Consider the following 17897-nt stretch of genomic DNA (forward strand, 5'->3'; position numbering starts at 1 on the left):
ACCAAGCACCTTCTTCAAAAACCAACAGTGGTCACCAAAGTCAAGCGCATCTATGTTTATAATCATGCCTATTCCTGGTACAGGAGCTCTGGTGGCGTAGTGCTAAAACACTTGACTGCTAACCAGAAGGCTGGTGGTTCAAACCCACCAAACTTTGCTTGGAAGGAAGATTGGGCAATCTACTTCCGTAGTGATAACTGCCTCAGAAACTCACGGAGAGGTTGCTATGAGTCGGATCTGACTCGATGGCAGTGAGCTTGGGTGTTTTTTGTTGTTGTTGTTGTTGTTTTGTTATTCCAGGTACAATATGCTGACTACAATGTCTTCCTATAGCCAGTGGTATCATACAATACTTACATGTTGGGAAGTATCTATCTTCCTAATCATTTCTTTTTGAGTGATATATCCAATCAATGTTTGTATTACTACCTCAGTTATTAAGGTAATTACTTTTACATTAATGTCAGATGTTTTTTTCATTTTAATTTACTCCTCTAGACAACTTTATATCTCTTAATTTAGAGCACAGTTATCAATAATAAAGTGGCTACAATTTCTTCTTTATATTTGGCATATAGGGGGAAGTTGGCAAAGAAATGTATATCATCAAGCAAGGAGAAGTCCAAGTTCTCGGAGGCCCTGATGGTACTAAAGTTCTGGTTACTCTGAAAGCTGGGGCAGTGTTCGGGGAAATCAGGTATCTGAAAGACATGTATATTGAAGTCAATTACTTGTCCTAAAATAAAAATGTTAGCTCAAAAAATAAGTAAAGTTCCTACTCAAATTTATTAACGGTTTTATTGCATTGAGAGCATTGGTAAAATAAGGACTTTCACATTTCTGTTCATTCTTTCTTCTGTTCCCTAAGGAAAGCAAGTCATTTAGCTCTATAGTCCCTGGACTTAAGTCAGTGCCTGACCTAAGATAGATGCTCAATATAGGTTGAATGACTATATAAATGAATTAATGAATTAACTAGAAAAGATGTTGGGAGAGTTTGTTGTTTTCAGCTAGATGGAAGACCTTAAATGCCAAGCTAAGAAGGTGGTTTTGAGTAAATGAGTGATATATTCTTAGTCGTGGAACCAAATTGCCTGAGTCCCAAATCCAGTTCCCCCCCTTACTAGCTATAGTCCCTGGAACACATTTCTTGACCCTCTGTTTCTGACTTTCCTTATCTTAATAATAATAATAATAGCAATAATAATAATATATATCTTAGAGTTTGGTAAATGAGTAAACATATCAAAGTACTTAAAACAATGTCTAGCACCTGGAACAACCAAACCAAACCTACAGCCTTTGAGTGGATTCCTGACTTTCCTTATCTTAATAATAATAATAATAATAGCAATAATAATAATATATATCTTAGAGTTTGGTAAATGAGTAAACATATCAAAGTACTTAAAACAATGTCTAGCACCTGGAACAACCAAACCAAACCTACAGCCTTTGAGTGGATTCCTGACTTTCCTTATCTTAATAATAATAATAATAATAGCAATAATAATAATATATATCTTAGAGTTTGGTAAATGAGTAAACATATCAAAGTACTTAAAACAATGTCTAGCACCTGGAACAACCAAACCAAACCTACAGCCTTTGAGTGGGTTCCCACTCACAGTGACTCAATGCTGAGCCCCACACCAGCAAACCAGAACTTGGCAAGTTTCTATTTCTTAAATGCTTGTCTTTCCCAGAAGCCAAAACTAAGTCAACCAATCCAGTCTTGCCACCTTAACTGCACTATAACCTGGCTATGAAAGTAATGCTCACAAAAAGTGATTGGGTAAGTCTAAGTTATTTTCCGTATACAGCATACTGAGAACCTTTATACTAAAAAAAAAAAACAAACCAAACTCACTGCCGCCGAGTCAGACCTTACTCATAGCAACCCCTGCTTGGGTTTCTGAGGCAGTATCACTATGGACATAGATTGCTCAACCTAGTTAAACAATGAGATGGCGCAGAAAATTAAGAAAAGGGAAAAATTCTGCTGTGTAAAGTTACCATGAGTGTCATATGGTAGTTTTAGGAGCTGTGGTGGTGTAGTGCCTAAGGCATTTGACTGCTAACTAGAAGGCTGGTGGTTCAAACCCACCAGCCACTCCTCGAGGAAGGTTGGGCAATCTACTTGCGAAGTGATACTGCCTCAGAAACCCAAAGAGGGATCGCTATGAGTCAGCTCTGACTCGACAGCAGTGAGTTTGGTTTGGTTTTTGGTATGAAAGTTCCCAATATGCCATATAAGGAAAGTAACTTAAGAGTTAACCAATCACTTTTTGCTAGCGTTATTTCCGTGTTCTTATACCACTTTGCCCATGTAACTCTGGTCTCTTCCGCTTATCCTGGGAGGCTCTTGTCTCACCTCCAGGGTCTGCGGAGGATGGCCTTTTGGTAGTTTCTGACTCTGGTTTTCTTTACATTTAATGAGTAGTCTTTGTCACCGAACGTATTTAACCCCTTTCTACACTCCTGCTTCTGTTAAAGGAGGTCTGTGGATGCAGTGGTTGAAGCATTTGGCTGCTAACCTAGAGGGCATCAGTTGGAACCTAGCAGCTGCTCCGCTGGAGATAGATGAGGCAGTCTCCTTCCATAAAGATTTACAGCCTTGGAAACCGTACTGGGGCACTTCTACTCTGTCCTATAGGGTCGGTCGCTACAAGTTAGAATCCAGTAGAAGACAATGGGCTTGTTGTTGTTGTTGGTCTACCTCCTTTACAATCTCAATCTCATGCTTCCTGAAACGCATCTGCATTTTTACTTTCGGTATTGCTGTTAAGATTTCAATAAGATTCCTTGTTCATTTTATCTCTCTTTGGAAATTCCTCCACCTGGCAAACTCCTACTCATTCCTATTCAAATATCACCTCTTTGAAGCCATCTCCAACTACCCCCCTGAATTAGTTGCCCCCTGTCCTGTGTCTCATAGCACTTCCTTCATGCTTTTATTACAGTAGTTACCACTATAATATAGTTAATTTGCTCAGACTGGTGCTCCCAACAGTAAAGGTAGAAATAAAAGTTGTTGTTGTTGTTGTTATTTGCCGTCGAGTGGGATCTGATTCCTAGCGACCCCTCCTTGGGTTTCCGAGGCGGTATCACTGCCCCACCTTCCTTTTGAGGAGTGGCTGGTGGGTAATTTACCCATCTTTATTTGTATCACCACCAGCTACATAAAAATTGTAAAGTAAATGTTGATCATTATGTATATCCTAGGTCCTTTCAAAAATAATTTGCAGCTGCTATTCCCAAAACCCACAGCCATCAAGCTGATTCCGACTCATAGCGACCCTGTTAGACAAAGTAGAACTGCCCCCTAGGGTTTCCAAGGCTGTAAATCTTTACAGAAGCCAACTGCCTCATCTTTCTCTCATGGAGCAGATGGCAGGGTGGGTTCAAACTGCCAGCTTTGGGGTTAGCAGCCCAATGCTTTAACCACTGTGCCACCAAAGCATTTTTCAAATAATAGTGAATTGTGAACTCACATACACACACACAAATTATATTTGGGGCCCCTTAGAACATAATAGGAGCTCTGGTGCCTGACATTTGACTGCTAACCAGAAGGCTGCTGGTCCAAACCCACCAGCCACTCCTTGGAAGGAAGACTATTTCTGTAGAGATACCACCTCGGTAACCCAAGGAGGGGAAACTATGAGTCAGATTCGACTCTATGGCAGTGAGTTGAGTGACAGAACATAATGTGAAACGCCACAGAGAACTCCAAGCATTCCTTCCCTACCGGACATGGTGTCAGCTGTGAAGGTACAGTGGGAAAAAAAACAAACTTCTGTTGTTTTAAGCCATCTAGTTTATGGCAATAAGGAGCTCCAGTGGTGTAGTGGTTAAGGTATATGGCTGCTAACCAAACAGTCAGTGGTTCAAACCCACCAGCTATTCCACAGAGGAAGGATTAGGTGGTATGCTTCTATAAAGATTTACAGCCTTGGACACCCAATGGGGGTCACCATGAATAGGAATCAACTCAACAGCAGTGAGTTTAGTTTTTGGTTTGAGTCTGTGGCATGCTGGTTATAGCAGCCCTAGGAAATTAATACAAAGCAAACTCTAAATTTTTTAATTTTACTGCAAAAAAAAAAAAAAAAGATGAAGAAGACATGCTTCACACTTCCCTGTACTTCACTCTATTTGGCCAGTCCACCACAAGACCTGTCAATCTCACCACCTAAATATCTCTCAAATGATCTCTGGTGGTACAATGCTAACCAAAAGACCTCAGTGGTTCAAACCCACCAGCTTCTCTGCAGGAAAAAGATGAGGCAGTCTGCTCCCATGAAGATGTACAGCCATGGAAACCCTATGGGGCAGTTCTACTCTGTCCGATAGGGTCACTATGAGTCGGAATCAACTCAATGGCAGTGGGTGAATGGATAAGTATCTCTCAAATCATTTGCTTCTTACCTTTTCCATTGCCACTACTTTGGTCCAAGCCACCACCAGTGGAAAATTGCAATAGCCTACTATATATCCATACCACTCCACAATCCAGTCTCCATACTGCCACCACAGGGAACTTTAGAAAACATGGAGCTGACCATATCACTGTCTTCCTGCTTAAAACCATTCAATGCTTTCATATCCTTCTTAGGAATAAGAATAAGATTCTGATGCTGATCTATAAGATCCTGCAGGTCTAGCCCCTGCTACCTCTCTACTTGACGTTATACCCCTTCTCCCTTGCTCTCTTTAATCCAGATATCCTTGTTCTTTTTCAGTTCCTTGAAAGTTCTGCATGCCATCTAGCTACAGGGAATTTTTTACATATGCTGTTACTTCTGCCCAGACACATTTTCCACCCTCATCACCTAGCTCTCAGTTCTTTCCAGGTCTTCCTTGACTTCCCACTACAGGGACCTCCCATATCTCTTGTCATACTACATTCCTCCCCTTTGGAGCACTTATCTTTGTACTTATGCATTCATTAGTGCATTTATTTCTTCAATGTCTTTCTTTCTCACTAAACTGTAATCACAGGACTATCATGCATGGCTGTACCAATCGTGCTCTGCATCAAGAGTCCAGTGAGAGGTAGGAGGGCTAGAATCCAGGCACAATCCACTCCCGGGCCATGAGCACTGGCTGTTTCCTCCCCCTAAAGCACCAAAACCATAAAGCAAACTCATTGCCGTGGAGTTGAATCTGACACATAGTGACCCCTCTTTGGGTTTCCGAGGAGGTATCATTACTGAAGTAGATTGCCCAACCTTCCCTCCAAGGAGTGGTTGGTGGATTTGAACCACCAGCCTTCTGGTTAGCAGTCAAATGCCTTAGGCATTATGCCACCACAGGTGCCTTTTATTTTGGTAAAGGGGGTGGTCTTCTAGCCAAGCTCTGCACCCACAGGGTTGTACATGCCAAAGAGACCACATTTTTCTAATTTGTACAAGGATAGTTGATACAGGCTCCCAGGGACCCTAGTAGATACCATGTTTGGTTTTGTTGCACACTCCATCTCCAGCCCTTAGGGCAGTGCCTGGCCCACATAAGTGCCTAATAAATATTGAATAAATAAATGAACATATTTATCCCTGTCTTTGGGGATGTACAAATGCACATTCATTTTCGTCATAAATATGCATATTCAGTCTTGTGCCCTTTTGTGTCAGTTTTCACAAATAAGAGTAGCACTGCTATATTTATCTTTGTAAAATTACTTTGTCTTTCTTTTTAAGTTATTTCTTTGAGAGTTATTCCCAAAAGTGGAATAACTAGGTCAAAAGGTAGAAACATTTCTATAACTCTTGTAATATATGGGCCGATTATTTTCCAGAAAAATTGAACCAATTTACAATACAACCAGCAATGTATAGCCATTTTTCCCCAGCACCACTGATATTACTTTATTATTCTCATTGGTTTTGCATTTTAATAGGCTATTTGAATTTGCATTTCTCTAAATAGTGCCTGGAAAATAATAGGTCCTCAATAAATATTTGCTAAATGAATTAATTTCCTTTGGGACTATTTATTTTCATGAATGTGATCCTATAACTTGTGCATTTCTTTCTTTGTTCAGCATCTTTCTGTCATCATATTTTTAAGAAGTTATTGAGTAGAATTCAGGCATTGATATATTCTTATCTATTTTAAAAAGTCTAGTTTTCATTTAACACATATAAGTTCAAATTTTCCATCACATACATTTGTCAAACCTCCCATTCTGGAGGTTTCTTTTTTATATTTACTTTGTATCGTTGTGAAAAGGCCAAATATTTTTTAAATAACTTGAAGTCTTATTTCCTCCAAATCGTTTTACCTAGATCCCCTGAACACTCAAGTTTTTAAAATGGGGATCCCCAAGGAAACTTTTAGATCTTTGGAATATTTTAATTCCCTATTCTTACTCTTCATCAGTATAACTCTGTTATTCCCATTTCTTTCTTTTCTTTCCTAAAAGCCAGAAATCATAGACACATTAGAAGTATGAACAGGAGCAAAAAGACTTGATTAATGCTGGAGCAGAAAATATTTTACATCCATTTTTTTCCTATCCCAAACGTGTCAACTCTATCTGTGTTAAAAAATACATATTTATATTTTCACTACATCTTTTGAATAGTCTTTTTGATTGTGTAGCACTTTTTGCTTCAAGCCACACATTCTTTCCAAACCTCATCTAAGCCATACAATATCCCTGTGAATAAATATATTATCAGTAGCATTGTAGACACATTCATTCAAATAATCTCAGGACATACTCCTACAATAACTTATCCAGTGTCTCTAATTCTGTAAAAATCAAAACTCTTTAAGATCATTTGGAAAAGCAGAGAAGGAGTAAAGATTCTGATAGTCAGACCTTGGCAAATCCTACCACACTATCTTGATGGTCTTCGCTCCTTATTTTTTCTATTGTCCATTTGTAAATCTGTTAAACAATAACATAACAATAACCAAACAATAATAACATAACAATAATACTGTTAAAACAATAACAATGACTGCATTGGTAACATAGGAGTTATGGTATAAGGAAAAAACCCCTTCTCTGATCTTATATTTGAATTTCATCCATGGAACTCAGAGGTTTTGTCCTTGAACAAATCATTTTATTGATTCTGGAACTTGGTTTCCAGGTCTATAAGAATAGGTAAGAACCTACTTTACCAGATGTGGTCATTAAATAAGAAAATATAGTGATTTATGTTCTTAGTACTTTAAAACTATAAACTATGTATAAATATATGACATTATTAGCTCTTTGAACTCCAAAGAAATAGTGATTAAACTAGTAGATTAGTCTGTATTATACAGTATTTTCCAGCCAAAGTATCATAGTCCAATGTTCTTTTGGGTACTTGAAGGGGGATAAGTAAACAAAGGGTAAAATGTTGTTTACATGTTACTCTTTTCCTCCTCTCTTCTTCCTTAGAATTTTTACTCAAGTTCTTCATTGTTCATGTACTTCTTTAAAGGCAGTTCAATTCCAAACTAAAGAGCTACTGGGAATAAAAGAGCTAGATATATTGTACCAGTGAACTCTAAACATTCTAACTCTACTAAAACTCTATGCATGTAGATTTTCTTCAAACTATTTTACAAAAAAAAAACCTCTGGGCTGACATGTGCTTGCCATTCAGTAGTTTTATGAATATCGAAGTATCTGCAAAGATCAAGCACCCTAGGAAGAAGTGACCCTAGAACATCCTCTGGTATTTGCTCACCCACAAATGTTTTGTATTTATTTTAGAGAAGTTTGAAGAATTCTCAGGCAACAAAATATTTTTCGGTAACAGTAATGAGGATATTTCTAAAAAGGACTACAGAGGTAATCTGACCTTGTGATCCCTAAATGTAACACAGTTGGAAATTTGCTTAATGAGAATAAATATTTAAAGTTTTCATGTTTCACTCAATCTTGGACGTGATAATCTTCCCCTTGATAGCATTTGGAGTTAGTTTTATTTCTATTCTAGAAAATAATTGTTGTTGGTGTTGTTATGTGCCGTCGAGTCAGACCCGACTCATAGCAACCCCTCCTTGGGTTTCCAAGACAGTATCACTATGGAAGGAGATTGCCCCAACTTCCTTCCGAGGAGTGGCTGGTGGATTTGAACTGCCAGCCTTCTGGTTAGCAGTCAAGTGCCTTAGCCACTACGCTACCAGATATGCCATAGAAAATAATTATTGATGAAAAAAAATGTTTTTAGACTAGAACCTTCTTTATTTTATAAAATATTCATATTTTTATAGTTACTAATGCATTAACCAGTCAAAATTATGCTCTTCTGGATTTTTAAAAGAGGGTGGTGCAGGTTGTGCACTGCACAACTCCACAGGGCTCTAATTACATTATAGTCCATGAATGCAGATGATAAGTTTTGGTGCCACATATGACAGCCCTGGACAAAGCTGGGAATGAATGACCAGCTAGAGACTAACTGACTATTCTAGCACTTTGTGATAAATATATCTTAGCTATAGATAGGGATGAATCCAGATATGGATACAGGTATAGATGTAGAAAGTGTGTGTGGGGGGGGGGTTGTGTGTGTATGTGTGTACACACCCAGCAAATAGAGATGGATCTCAGATTAGAATCAATTCCTTTGTTCCCTGGGTCATTACATATATATATATATGTATGTACACACACACACACATACACACTTTCTATATCTGTATCTGTATCTGTACCCACATCTATCTATATACATATATCCATATCCATAATGCTCTCCTCTCTCTCTCTCTCTCTCTCTCTCTATATATATATATATATACACACGCCTGCATATGTGTGTATATATATACATACACACACATATGTATGTATATATAGTCTCCATGTTGCTATTTATTCCTGACATTTACAGAGATTTGCACATGTGGTCCTCTCACCTAGTCTCCTGAATACACTGTGTTTGTCTGACATTCACAGAACTACTTTCCTTCATTCTCCCACCTTTGACACACTAGTACAAAGCAAGTAACTTACTGTCCAGTTATATACTGGAAGTTAGGGTTTAAAACTCATCTGTTAGAAATATAATAGCACCCCCTTCATTATTGAATACAGATATTTCCTCCTGAAAATAATCAAATAGCTATCATCGGTACTAAAAGATAGCTTTGGTTTCTAAAAGTGAGAATTAGCTAGCTCAGAAACACAATAAACAGTTAACACTGTCTGATCCCAAAGCCTGTATTTCTTCCATAAAACCATACCATGCTTTAATAATTCTCCTTTTTCCCTACTTCACCTGAGTGTGCTGAAGACATGGTAAGTGTTTAATAAATACTTCGAATATTAAAATGAAAGTCAGAAAAGTCCTAAAATTATTATCTAAGGACACAGCAAATAGAGGTGAATCTGGTATTAGAACCAATACCTTTGTCTCCTGGGCCATTGCTCCATTTATTATTTTATGGCCTGGGGGCATTTAACATTAACCCCAACTATTTGCTCTCCAGCACATGATCATTCAGAGACTCTTTGTGGGGTTGGGAATATTTAGGGGCCTTCTCACTAAGCTATTTAATAAGGAAAACTTTCCCTTAGTGGGATGCTAGAGAAGCATTTTGTGGACAAGAGAAATAAAGATGCTATTTTAAACGTTGCTGAGAGAGTTTGGGCAAAATCCATCTGGCAGGCAAACTATTTCCTCGTTCAAAAACTCATCAAGCACACCAAACGTGTAACCTGTAGGCAAGTTTAATTAAAGCTTGAGAAATCTCAAAATAACCTGACATTTAAATATGTTATTTCCATTCTGTTCTCATAGTCTGACACACACAGAGACATTCTTAGCTCCAAATAAAGCTCCCCAATGCCATACAGCCCTGCCTAACCACTGGATTATCCTGCATCTAAAGCTACAGGAATGTGAATGAAACAGGCTCATTCAATTATTGTCCTTCAAATATTAACATCCGTTTCATAGAGACAAGGGTCAGAAGATAGGTAGGAAGTTAGATAGATGATTGAGTAAAAAGACGATTGTGATGATAGATGGATAGTAGATTATAGATAGATAGATGATAGATAAGTAGATAGACAGATGTAGAAATTTATTCCTGTCTTTAAAAAAAGAAAAAGACAGAGACTGTCTTGAAAGAACCTTAGGAAAGGCCTAACGTAAGTGCTACCATACAGCAAGAAATTAGGAATGAAAACATTGAGCAAAATAAGTATTAACATAGTCAATACTTATGGATTCCAAGCATATACTCTCTGCCTTGGGGAATAATTTAAACAGAATATTTGAACGTCCTGGATATTCCTGGATCCATCTTTAATATAAGGTGCCAGTAAGAGGCCCTGTTTGATGCTTTAAGGTAGACTTGCATTTAAAATTTTCCCCTTTCCCTGCCTTCTCTAGTTTTAGTTGTGCATGTTATATTATTCTATTTTGTTTCCTCTCTTAACATATCAATTATGTTGTTGTTGTTAAGTGCTGTTGAGTCGTTTCCGACTCATAGCGACCCCATGCACAGCAGAACAAAACACTGCCCTATCCCGCGCCAGCCCCACAATCCCTGCTATACTTGAGCCCATCATCGCAGCCACCATGTCAATCCATCTCGTTGAAGGCCTCCCCCTTTTTCGTCAACCCTCCACCCTACCAAGCATGACATCCTTCTCCAGGGAATGGTCCCTTCTTACAACATGACCAAAATAGGTGAGACGAAGTCTGGCCATTCTTGCTTCCAAGGAGCATTCTGGCTGCACTTCCTCCAGGACAGGTTTGTTAGTTCTTTTAGCAGTCCATGGTACTTTCAGCATTCTTCACCAGCACCACAACTCAAAAGCATCAACTCTTCTTCGGTCTTCCTTATTCATTGTCCAGCTCTCATATGCATACAAGGCCATTGGAAATATCATGGCTTGTGTCAGGCACACCTTAGTCCTCAAGGAGATATCCTTGCTCCTCAGCACTTGAAACAGTTCCTTCACAGTTGACTTTCCCAATGCTACACGTCGTCTAATGTCCTGACTGCTGCTTCCATTGGCATCGATTGTAGAACAAAGCAACATGAATTCCTTGACAACCTCAATCTTCTCTCCATTTATTGTGATGCTGCTCATTGGTCCAGTTGTAAGGATTTTTGTTTTCTTTATATTGAGATGTAATCCATACAGCAGACTGTATTCTTCAACTTTCATCAGTAGGTGCCTTCAGTCATCCTCACTTTCAGCAAGCAAAGTTGTATCATCTGCATATCTCAGATTGTTAATGATTCTTCCTCCAATCCTGATACCACGTTTTTCTTCATATAGTCCATATCAATTATCAATTATACATCCTTTAAAAAAAAAACTTGCATAGGTTTCTTAGAGTTTTCAATATACATTTTTTAACTAATTTAAATCTACCCTCAAACAATACTAAACCACTTCACAGGGAGTGCAAGTACCTTATAACAGAGTAATACCAATTCTTCCCTCCCCTTCTTTATGATAATGCTATCATTCTTACTTATTCATATGCTATAATTATCCAATACATTGTTACTATAATTATTTAAACAAGCAGTTATCTTTTAGAATAAGATTAAGGAAAAAAATATTTTACCTTCATTGACTCCTTGCCTGATGCTCTTCCTTTCTTTGTGTAGATCTGAGCTTCTGATTCATTTTCCTGCTCCCTCAAGAACTTCTTTTATCGTTTCTTTCAGAGAGTCCGTGATGAACTCCCTCAGTTTTTTATTTTCAAAGGAAGCTTTTCTTTCTTCATGTTTTAAGGATATTTTTGCTGAATATAGAGTTCTAGGGAAATGTCTTTTTTTCTTTGAACACTTTAATTACTCTGTTCTATTCTTACTTGTATGGTTTCTGATAAGAACTGTACCAAGTGTTCCCCTCTCATCCTCTCATCTTGGCTTCTTTTAAGATTTGCTCTTTGTCTTTGGTTTCTGTAGATTTAAAATGGTACAACTCCAAGTAGGGTTTTGTGGGGCTTATGTTTCATTCATTTATTTATTTATGTGATTTGGGTATTTATTGTGTTTGGTGTTCTCTGGGCTTCCTGGCTTGATGTCTATTATTAAATTTAGAACATTCCTGGCCACTAAAACTTCAAACATTTCGTTTCCTTTCTTTCTTTCTTCTTCTGGAAGTCTAATTATGTGGATGTTACACCTTTTGAAATTGTTTCACAATTCTGGATGTTTTATTCTTTTATTGTTATTATTTTCTCTTTGCATTTCAGTTTGTGAAGTTCCTCCTGACTTATCTTCAAGCTCACTGATTCTTTCCTTGACCATATCCTGTCTACTGATAAGCCCATCAAAGTCATTATTTACTTCTAGTATTTCCTTTTGATTCTTTGTTAGAATTTCCATCTCTCTGCTTACATTACCCATCTATTCTTGTATGGTGTCTACTTTTTTTCATTTGATCCCTAGCTTATTATAATCATAATTTTTTTTAATTCCTTGTCTGATAATTACAACATCTGTGTCATATTTGATTCTGTTCTAATACTTGCATTGTCCCTTCAGACTGTTTTTTCTTTGCCTTTCACCATGCCACCTAAGGCATTTGACTGCTAACCAGAAGGCTGGCAGTTCAAACCCACAAGCCACTCCTTGGAAGGAAGGTTGGACAATCTACTTCTGTAGTAATACCACCTCGGAAACCCAAGGAAGGGTTGCTGTGAGTCGGATCGGCCTGGACCACAGTGAGTTTGGTCTTTGTAACTTAAAAAAAAAAAAAAAAAAAAGCTGAACATGATGTAGCAAGTAATAGGAACTAAGAGACCACTAGCCTATTTATGTTAATCCTGCTAGGAGTTAGGCTGTGCTTAATGTTTGCTGTAGCTGTAGGTGGCAGAGGCTTCAAATTTCTCTGGAGTCTTTGTTTTCCTCTTCCCTGTTGACTTGGGGCTTCCTTAACTACTCCTTCTCAGGAGAGAGTCTTTATCTTGCAGCTGTTTCAGTTATAATCCATAGCTATGAGAAGAAGCACTGTTGCTGCGGTGCTCAGATATGAAGAAGGGAAAGCATTCTATAATCTTATGATTAAATCTTTTAGTGGGCCTGTGTCCTTGGGATGCAACCATCACAAGTATTTCTTAATTTCCCATTTTCCCTAGGTAAAACCAGAAGGCTAGAAGCGGCTGGAGTGGCAATAGTGCCGTACCCTTAGGTGGGATAACATTCTGGTAAAGTCTAGAAAAGGCCTGGAGAGTAGGCCTTTGTTATGGAGAACAAACACACTCTAGGAATATTTCACAATAATTAATTTTCCTTTTCCTCTGCCAGATCCAGCAGGGGATCTTTATTGGCTCATGAGAATTTGGTGGGGTTCCTGGGGGTAAAGCCCACAAAGTGTGGGGGTCCTTCTAAGACTATGGTTTCCAAAAGTTTCTCACTCTCCTGCTAGTCCACTTTTGCTGTTGTTGTTGTTATGTGCCATCAAGTCGGACCCGACTCATAGCGACCCCTCCTTGGGTTTCCGAGCCAGTATCACTATGGAAGTAGATTGCCCAACCTTCCTTCCGAGGAGTGGCTGGTGGGTTTGAACCACCAGTGTTCTGGTTAGCAGTCAAGTGCCTTAGGCACTATTCTACCAGAGCTCCTTATTCCACCTTCAGCATCCAGCAATTAGCCAAAATACCACTTGGACTATTCCTCTAGTCTATAGTTCAGGAGTTTCTGCTCCAGGACAGCAAATCTGGCTGTAACTCTCTGGACTCACCTGTCTCACCAGAAGTTGGGGTCGCAGTTTGCCCTGTAAACTCAGTTCTCAGATGGAACTAAGAAAAGTCATTGATGTTCAGCTTGATTAGTTTTTTCTTGTTTCAAGGACTGGAATGATTATATGTTAAAGCTTTTTTTTTTTTTAACAATTAACAGCCAGCTGGAATGTTCCCTTTTCTGAAACAACAGTGGAGGATGTGCACATTGTCTAACATAAACCAGCAGATTGACATGGGACCCATGTAGCTTCTCACATCTCACTGCTCCCAAAGGCTAGACTGTGAGATATTATTTTCAAGGTCTTCTTTCTGTCCTTTCCACCCATAGAGATTGTGTTTTCACTAATGTGATCCTACTTTCTCCGTTTAAAACTGGTTGGCGCCAAGGGATTTAATCTATTGTGTTATCTACTCAATGCAGAGTCATGGTGTTTTTATAAATATTTGAAATGTTTTTGAAATATGTCTTGTGTTTTAAAAAGTAACTCTTTTTTTCAAGATCACTGGTGAATAATAGACTTTTTATTCATTTATTTTGTTCATTTGTGTATAAATTTACTCACCAAATACTTGTTGGTTACCTCCCAAGTATAAAACCCCCTGCTACATCTCTGGGAGACATACAATCCAGAAATTGCTGACATTCCAAGTGGGAGTTTCATGGGTATGAATACATTGCAGAATACTGAAACTGACAAATAAGACGATTTATGAGATTAGAAGGGAAGGAGATTGGACTCACCTGAGGTAACCAGGGCATCATTAAGAGCTGGTCCTCAGATTTGATGTTGAGAGTTCTATCAGTCAGAGTCTAGGTAGGAAACAAAAAATACACTAATACAAGGTAACTGAGAAAATATTAATAAAAGGGTTATTGATAGAAGTGAGGGGAAAATCTAAGAGTACCTAATATGAGGTAGCACTGGCAAGGAAGCTGTTTCCACAGCTAGGTGTGACAGGTGCAAGGGAATGGGATGGTTATCAGGCACAGAATGTGCTCTGGCCCTAGCTGCAACTCTAGAAGATGTTCACATGCCAGGAGCTGCAGATTTTGTAAAGAACTGTGTCTACTGCTAACCTGAAGCCTGGCAGGGAGAGGATGGAGAAAATAAATGTTCTGACCCCACTCTCCTGTTTTCTGATTTCCTACTGATATGTCCATTGGCTGAACCCAAATGGAAGTCATAGGGTAAACCTAAAGAGGTCAGCTTCCTGGGGAGCAAAGAGGAATGGAGAAAAGTGTACAGCAGATCTAGAGGAGATAATAGAGAATATCCCATTCAAAGGAGTTCTGTTCTTTTGGAATCTGGGATGAAGGATCTGGTGGGGCACTGATGGCCACAAGTCCTTAATTTGAGGTGGGAGTGCAGAGAAAAACCATGTTGAAAACTATTTCCACCTCTATTATCATATCTTGACTCTATCCACATAATGACCTTAAACCTCTCCTCCCAGGAACTATCTCTAAGCAGTATAAATGTCTGACAACATAGTGATTTATTTTAGAAAGGATTTCAATGGAGTAAGAGTGAAACTGGTGGTAAAAACTCATTTTTCTCTTAAAGCCTTCTAGCAGCAGGTGGAGGAAACCGTCGAACTGCCAATGTGGTGGCACATGGTTTTGCCAATCTTTTAACACTGGACAAAAAGACCCTCCAAGAAATTCTACTGCACTATCCAGATTCTGAAAAGCTCCTCATGAAGAAAGCCAGGTACAACTTTTAAAATTCCATTAGAGATGGGGGTTGGTTTTAGTTTGTAAATGCTTAAGATGAGGAGAATTATGTTATGATGTAGTAATCAACTATCGCCACATGATAACAAACAACTGTCTGTTAAGGTGTCCTTTAAAAACAGACTAGAAGAAGGTTTTCTTGGTAGATTTTGCCAGAACTCTCACAGAGCTATCTAAAATAGCTTTTATCTTCCATTCACAGAGTGCTTCTGAAGCAGAAAGCTCAGGCCACAGAGGCAACCCTTCCAAGAAAAGGATTTGCTTTTCTTTTCCCCCCTAAAGAAGAGACACCCAAAATATTTAAAGCTCTACTTGGAGGTACAGGAAAAGCAGGTCTTGCAAGACTACTCAAATTGAAGAGAGAACAAACAGCTCAGGTAATAAGACAGACTTAATGGAAGGTTGTAACAGATGTAACACTGGACTAAATGCACCCAGGCAAGCTGTTATTTTAATTCCACTTCTGACACTGGGACATTGTTTTGTTGTTGTTAGGTACTATTGAGTTTGTTCCAACTCATAGAAACCCTATGTACAACAGAACAAAACACTGTCAAATAAACATATAACTCATTTTATCAACAAGGTAGTAAATTATATTTTCACAAATATTCAATCAAATGTACATCACAAATTCTTAAGCCAGAAAGGATCTTGTAGATTTCATCTAAGCCCTTCATATTATAAAGAAACTGAGATCCAGATCGAGGAATTTGGCTAATATCACAATTTGTGACAGAGTAAAAATGACTGCTCAGCTATTCAGATTTCCAAACCTACACCAAGCTGCCTCCCAATACCTAGAAAAGTGAAGAAACTCAAATGCTATTGTTTCTCTCTCTTTTTTTTTTTTTTTAAATAATTTTTCTTTGATTCTCATAATTAGTCTATGATGGCAGATACTGAGAAACAGATTAGGGATTCAGTTTTGCTGAGTCTAGTCATATTATCTCTCAAAATGTAAGAAATGGATAGATGAGGGCCTTTCAGAAAATAGGTAAAGCAAATATTATAAAGTCAGCATTATTCAAGTGACTTCCCTCTTCCTTCTCTATACACACACTAGTGAAAATCAGGGATACAGTTTAAAGCAAATGCCTCCTTTACATCAGGGTAGAATAATTTGCATAAAAGAGGTATGGGAGTGGAGAAATATATAAGTGAAAGTATTAAGTTCTCAACTGTATATGTACACATTCGTATTTCATACAAGCCTTTCAAACTGATCCCAAGCATCATCACTAAAGAACACAGCATGTTTTACTATGAACTTTCTATAGATGATACTAAACAGATTCCAAAATTATAGCTCAAGCACCCATGGGACAAATGGAAAAGACTGTAATAGGAAAGATGAGTTTCATCCTGAGGGACTCCCATGAGTGTATGCAGCCGGAATACCCTACTTCTATAGTATTTTTACAGTGTTTGGTTAACACTGTTTTTATTAAAAGGAAATAAAGAAAGAAATATTTAAGAGCAAAAACAAAGACTCCTTAGCACTGGGCCTAATGATTCCAAGTATGAGGACCAATACAAAGACAAAAATACAATCGAAACCAACCCCGTAAATCAAAAGTGACAGCTCAGCCCCATTCTCCAACACAGCAGAAAACAGTCAAACGATAGTCAAATGCATAGGGAGACCTGATTCCCATATTAATTCAGAACTTAATTCAGAAGGTCTTTCCCTTGGCAGTGATTCTTAGCCACTGTATGCTAATCAAAAGAATCTGAAGTCCTTGCTTTTGATTCAGTACCTATTCTTTGTAACTGCTCCTTCCAGAAGAAAAGTGGAAACTCCAACACAGAGTGTGACGGAAAAGGATATGAAGATAAAGGAAGGAAGCCAGCAAAGAAACCAGTGGACAGACCCAACTGTGGAGTAAGTCCTATTACAGTGAAGCAAACGCCCCAATCGATTGGAAGGGCAGTTTTATTACCCAGAGGAGCTATCTATCAATCACTCATCATCAGTATGGCTCCTGCTGAGGCTGGAGAAGAGGTTCTGACTATTGAAGTCACAGAAAAGGTTAAGTAATAAATGTTTGATTGTCTTTAGATGTAATCTAGCTAGTTCCCAAAGAGATTGTATCCAGGATTGTAGCTTAAATTAATGAGGAGAAAAGACCTTGCCAGCACCCTTGAGAAACCACAGGCAAATCCCTAGCTTAGTTTCTAGGATTTGTCTGAGAGTGTGATTTTATGCAGTAATAATAAGAAGATTATTAAAAACTATCCCTATGCTCCATTGTCATTAGCTTTGTGCAATTGCTATTTCTTCTAATTGTAGTCGGGTTTATTTCCTTTTCTTTCCAGATGATGTTTCTTGCCTCCATTTTGATTGGTCTGATCTTGTCTCTGATGTGATTCATTATCCTGGTCTCTTAAAAATGTGTGTGTGTGTGTGTGTGTGTAAATTCTTGGATGGCACTGTCAATCATGGTCAGGTGTTCTGTATAACTGAATGTTCTCTCTTACTCACCAGG

General features: G+C 38.3%; 1 protein-coding gene across 1 annotated transcript in view; it reads left to right on the top strand.

Annotated features, from left to right (window-relative positions):
- The window catches only part of CNGB3 (cyclic nucleotide gated channel subunit beta 3), a 237372-nt gene extending 219923 nt beyond the window's left edge, over window positions 1-17449 (top strand). Inside the window, exons 15-18 of the mRNA XM_007957655.1 lie at window positions 579-697; window positions 15239-15385; window positions 15611-15785; window positions 17198-17449. Of these exons, the coding sequence (XP_007955846.1) occupies window positions 579-697; window positions 15239-15385; window positions 15611-15785; window positions 17198-17449 (693 nt within the window). The remainder of the gene's footprint in view (window positions 1-578; window positions 698-15238; window positions 15386-15610; window positions 15786-17197) is intronic.
- The last annotated feature ends 448 nt before the right edge of the window (window positions 17450-17897 follow it).

Source organism: Orycteropus afer, unplaced genomic scaffold (assembly GCF_000298275.1).
Source record: "Orycteropus afer afer isolate SDZICR_OR568_19922 unplaced genomic scaffold, OryAfe1.0 scaffold00769, whole genome shotgun sequence".
Classification (NCBI taxonomy): Eukaryota; Metazoa; Chordata; class Mammalia; order Tubulidentata; family Orycteropodidae; genus Orycteropus; species Orycteropus afer.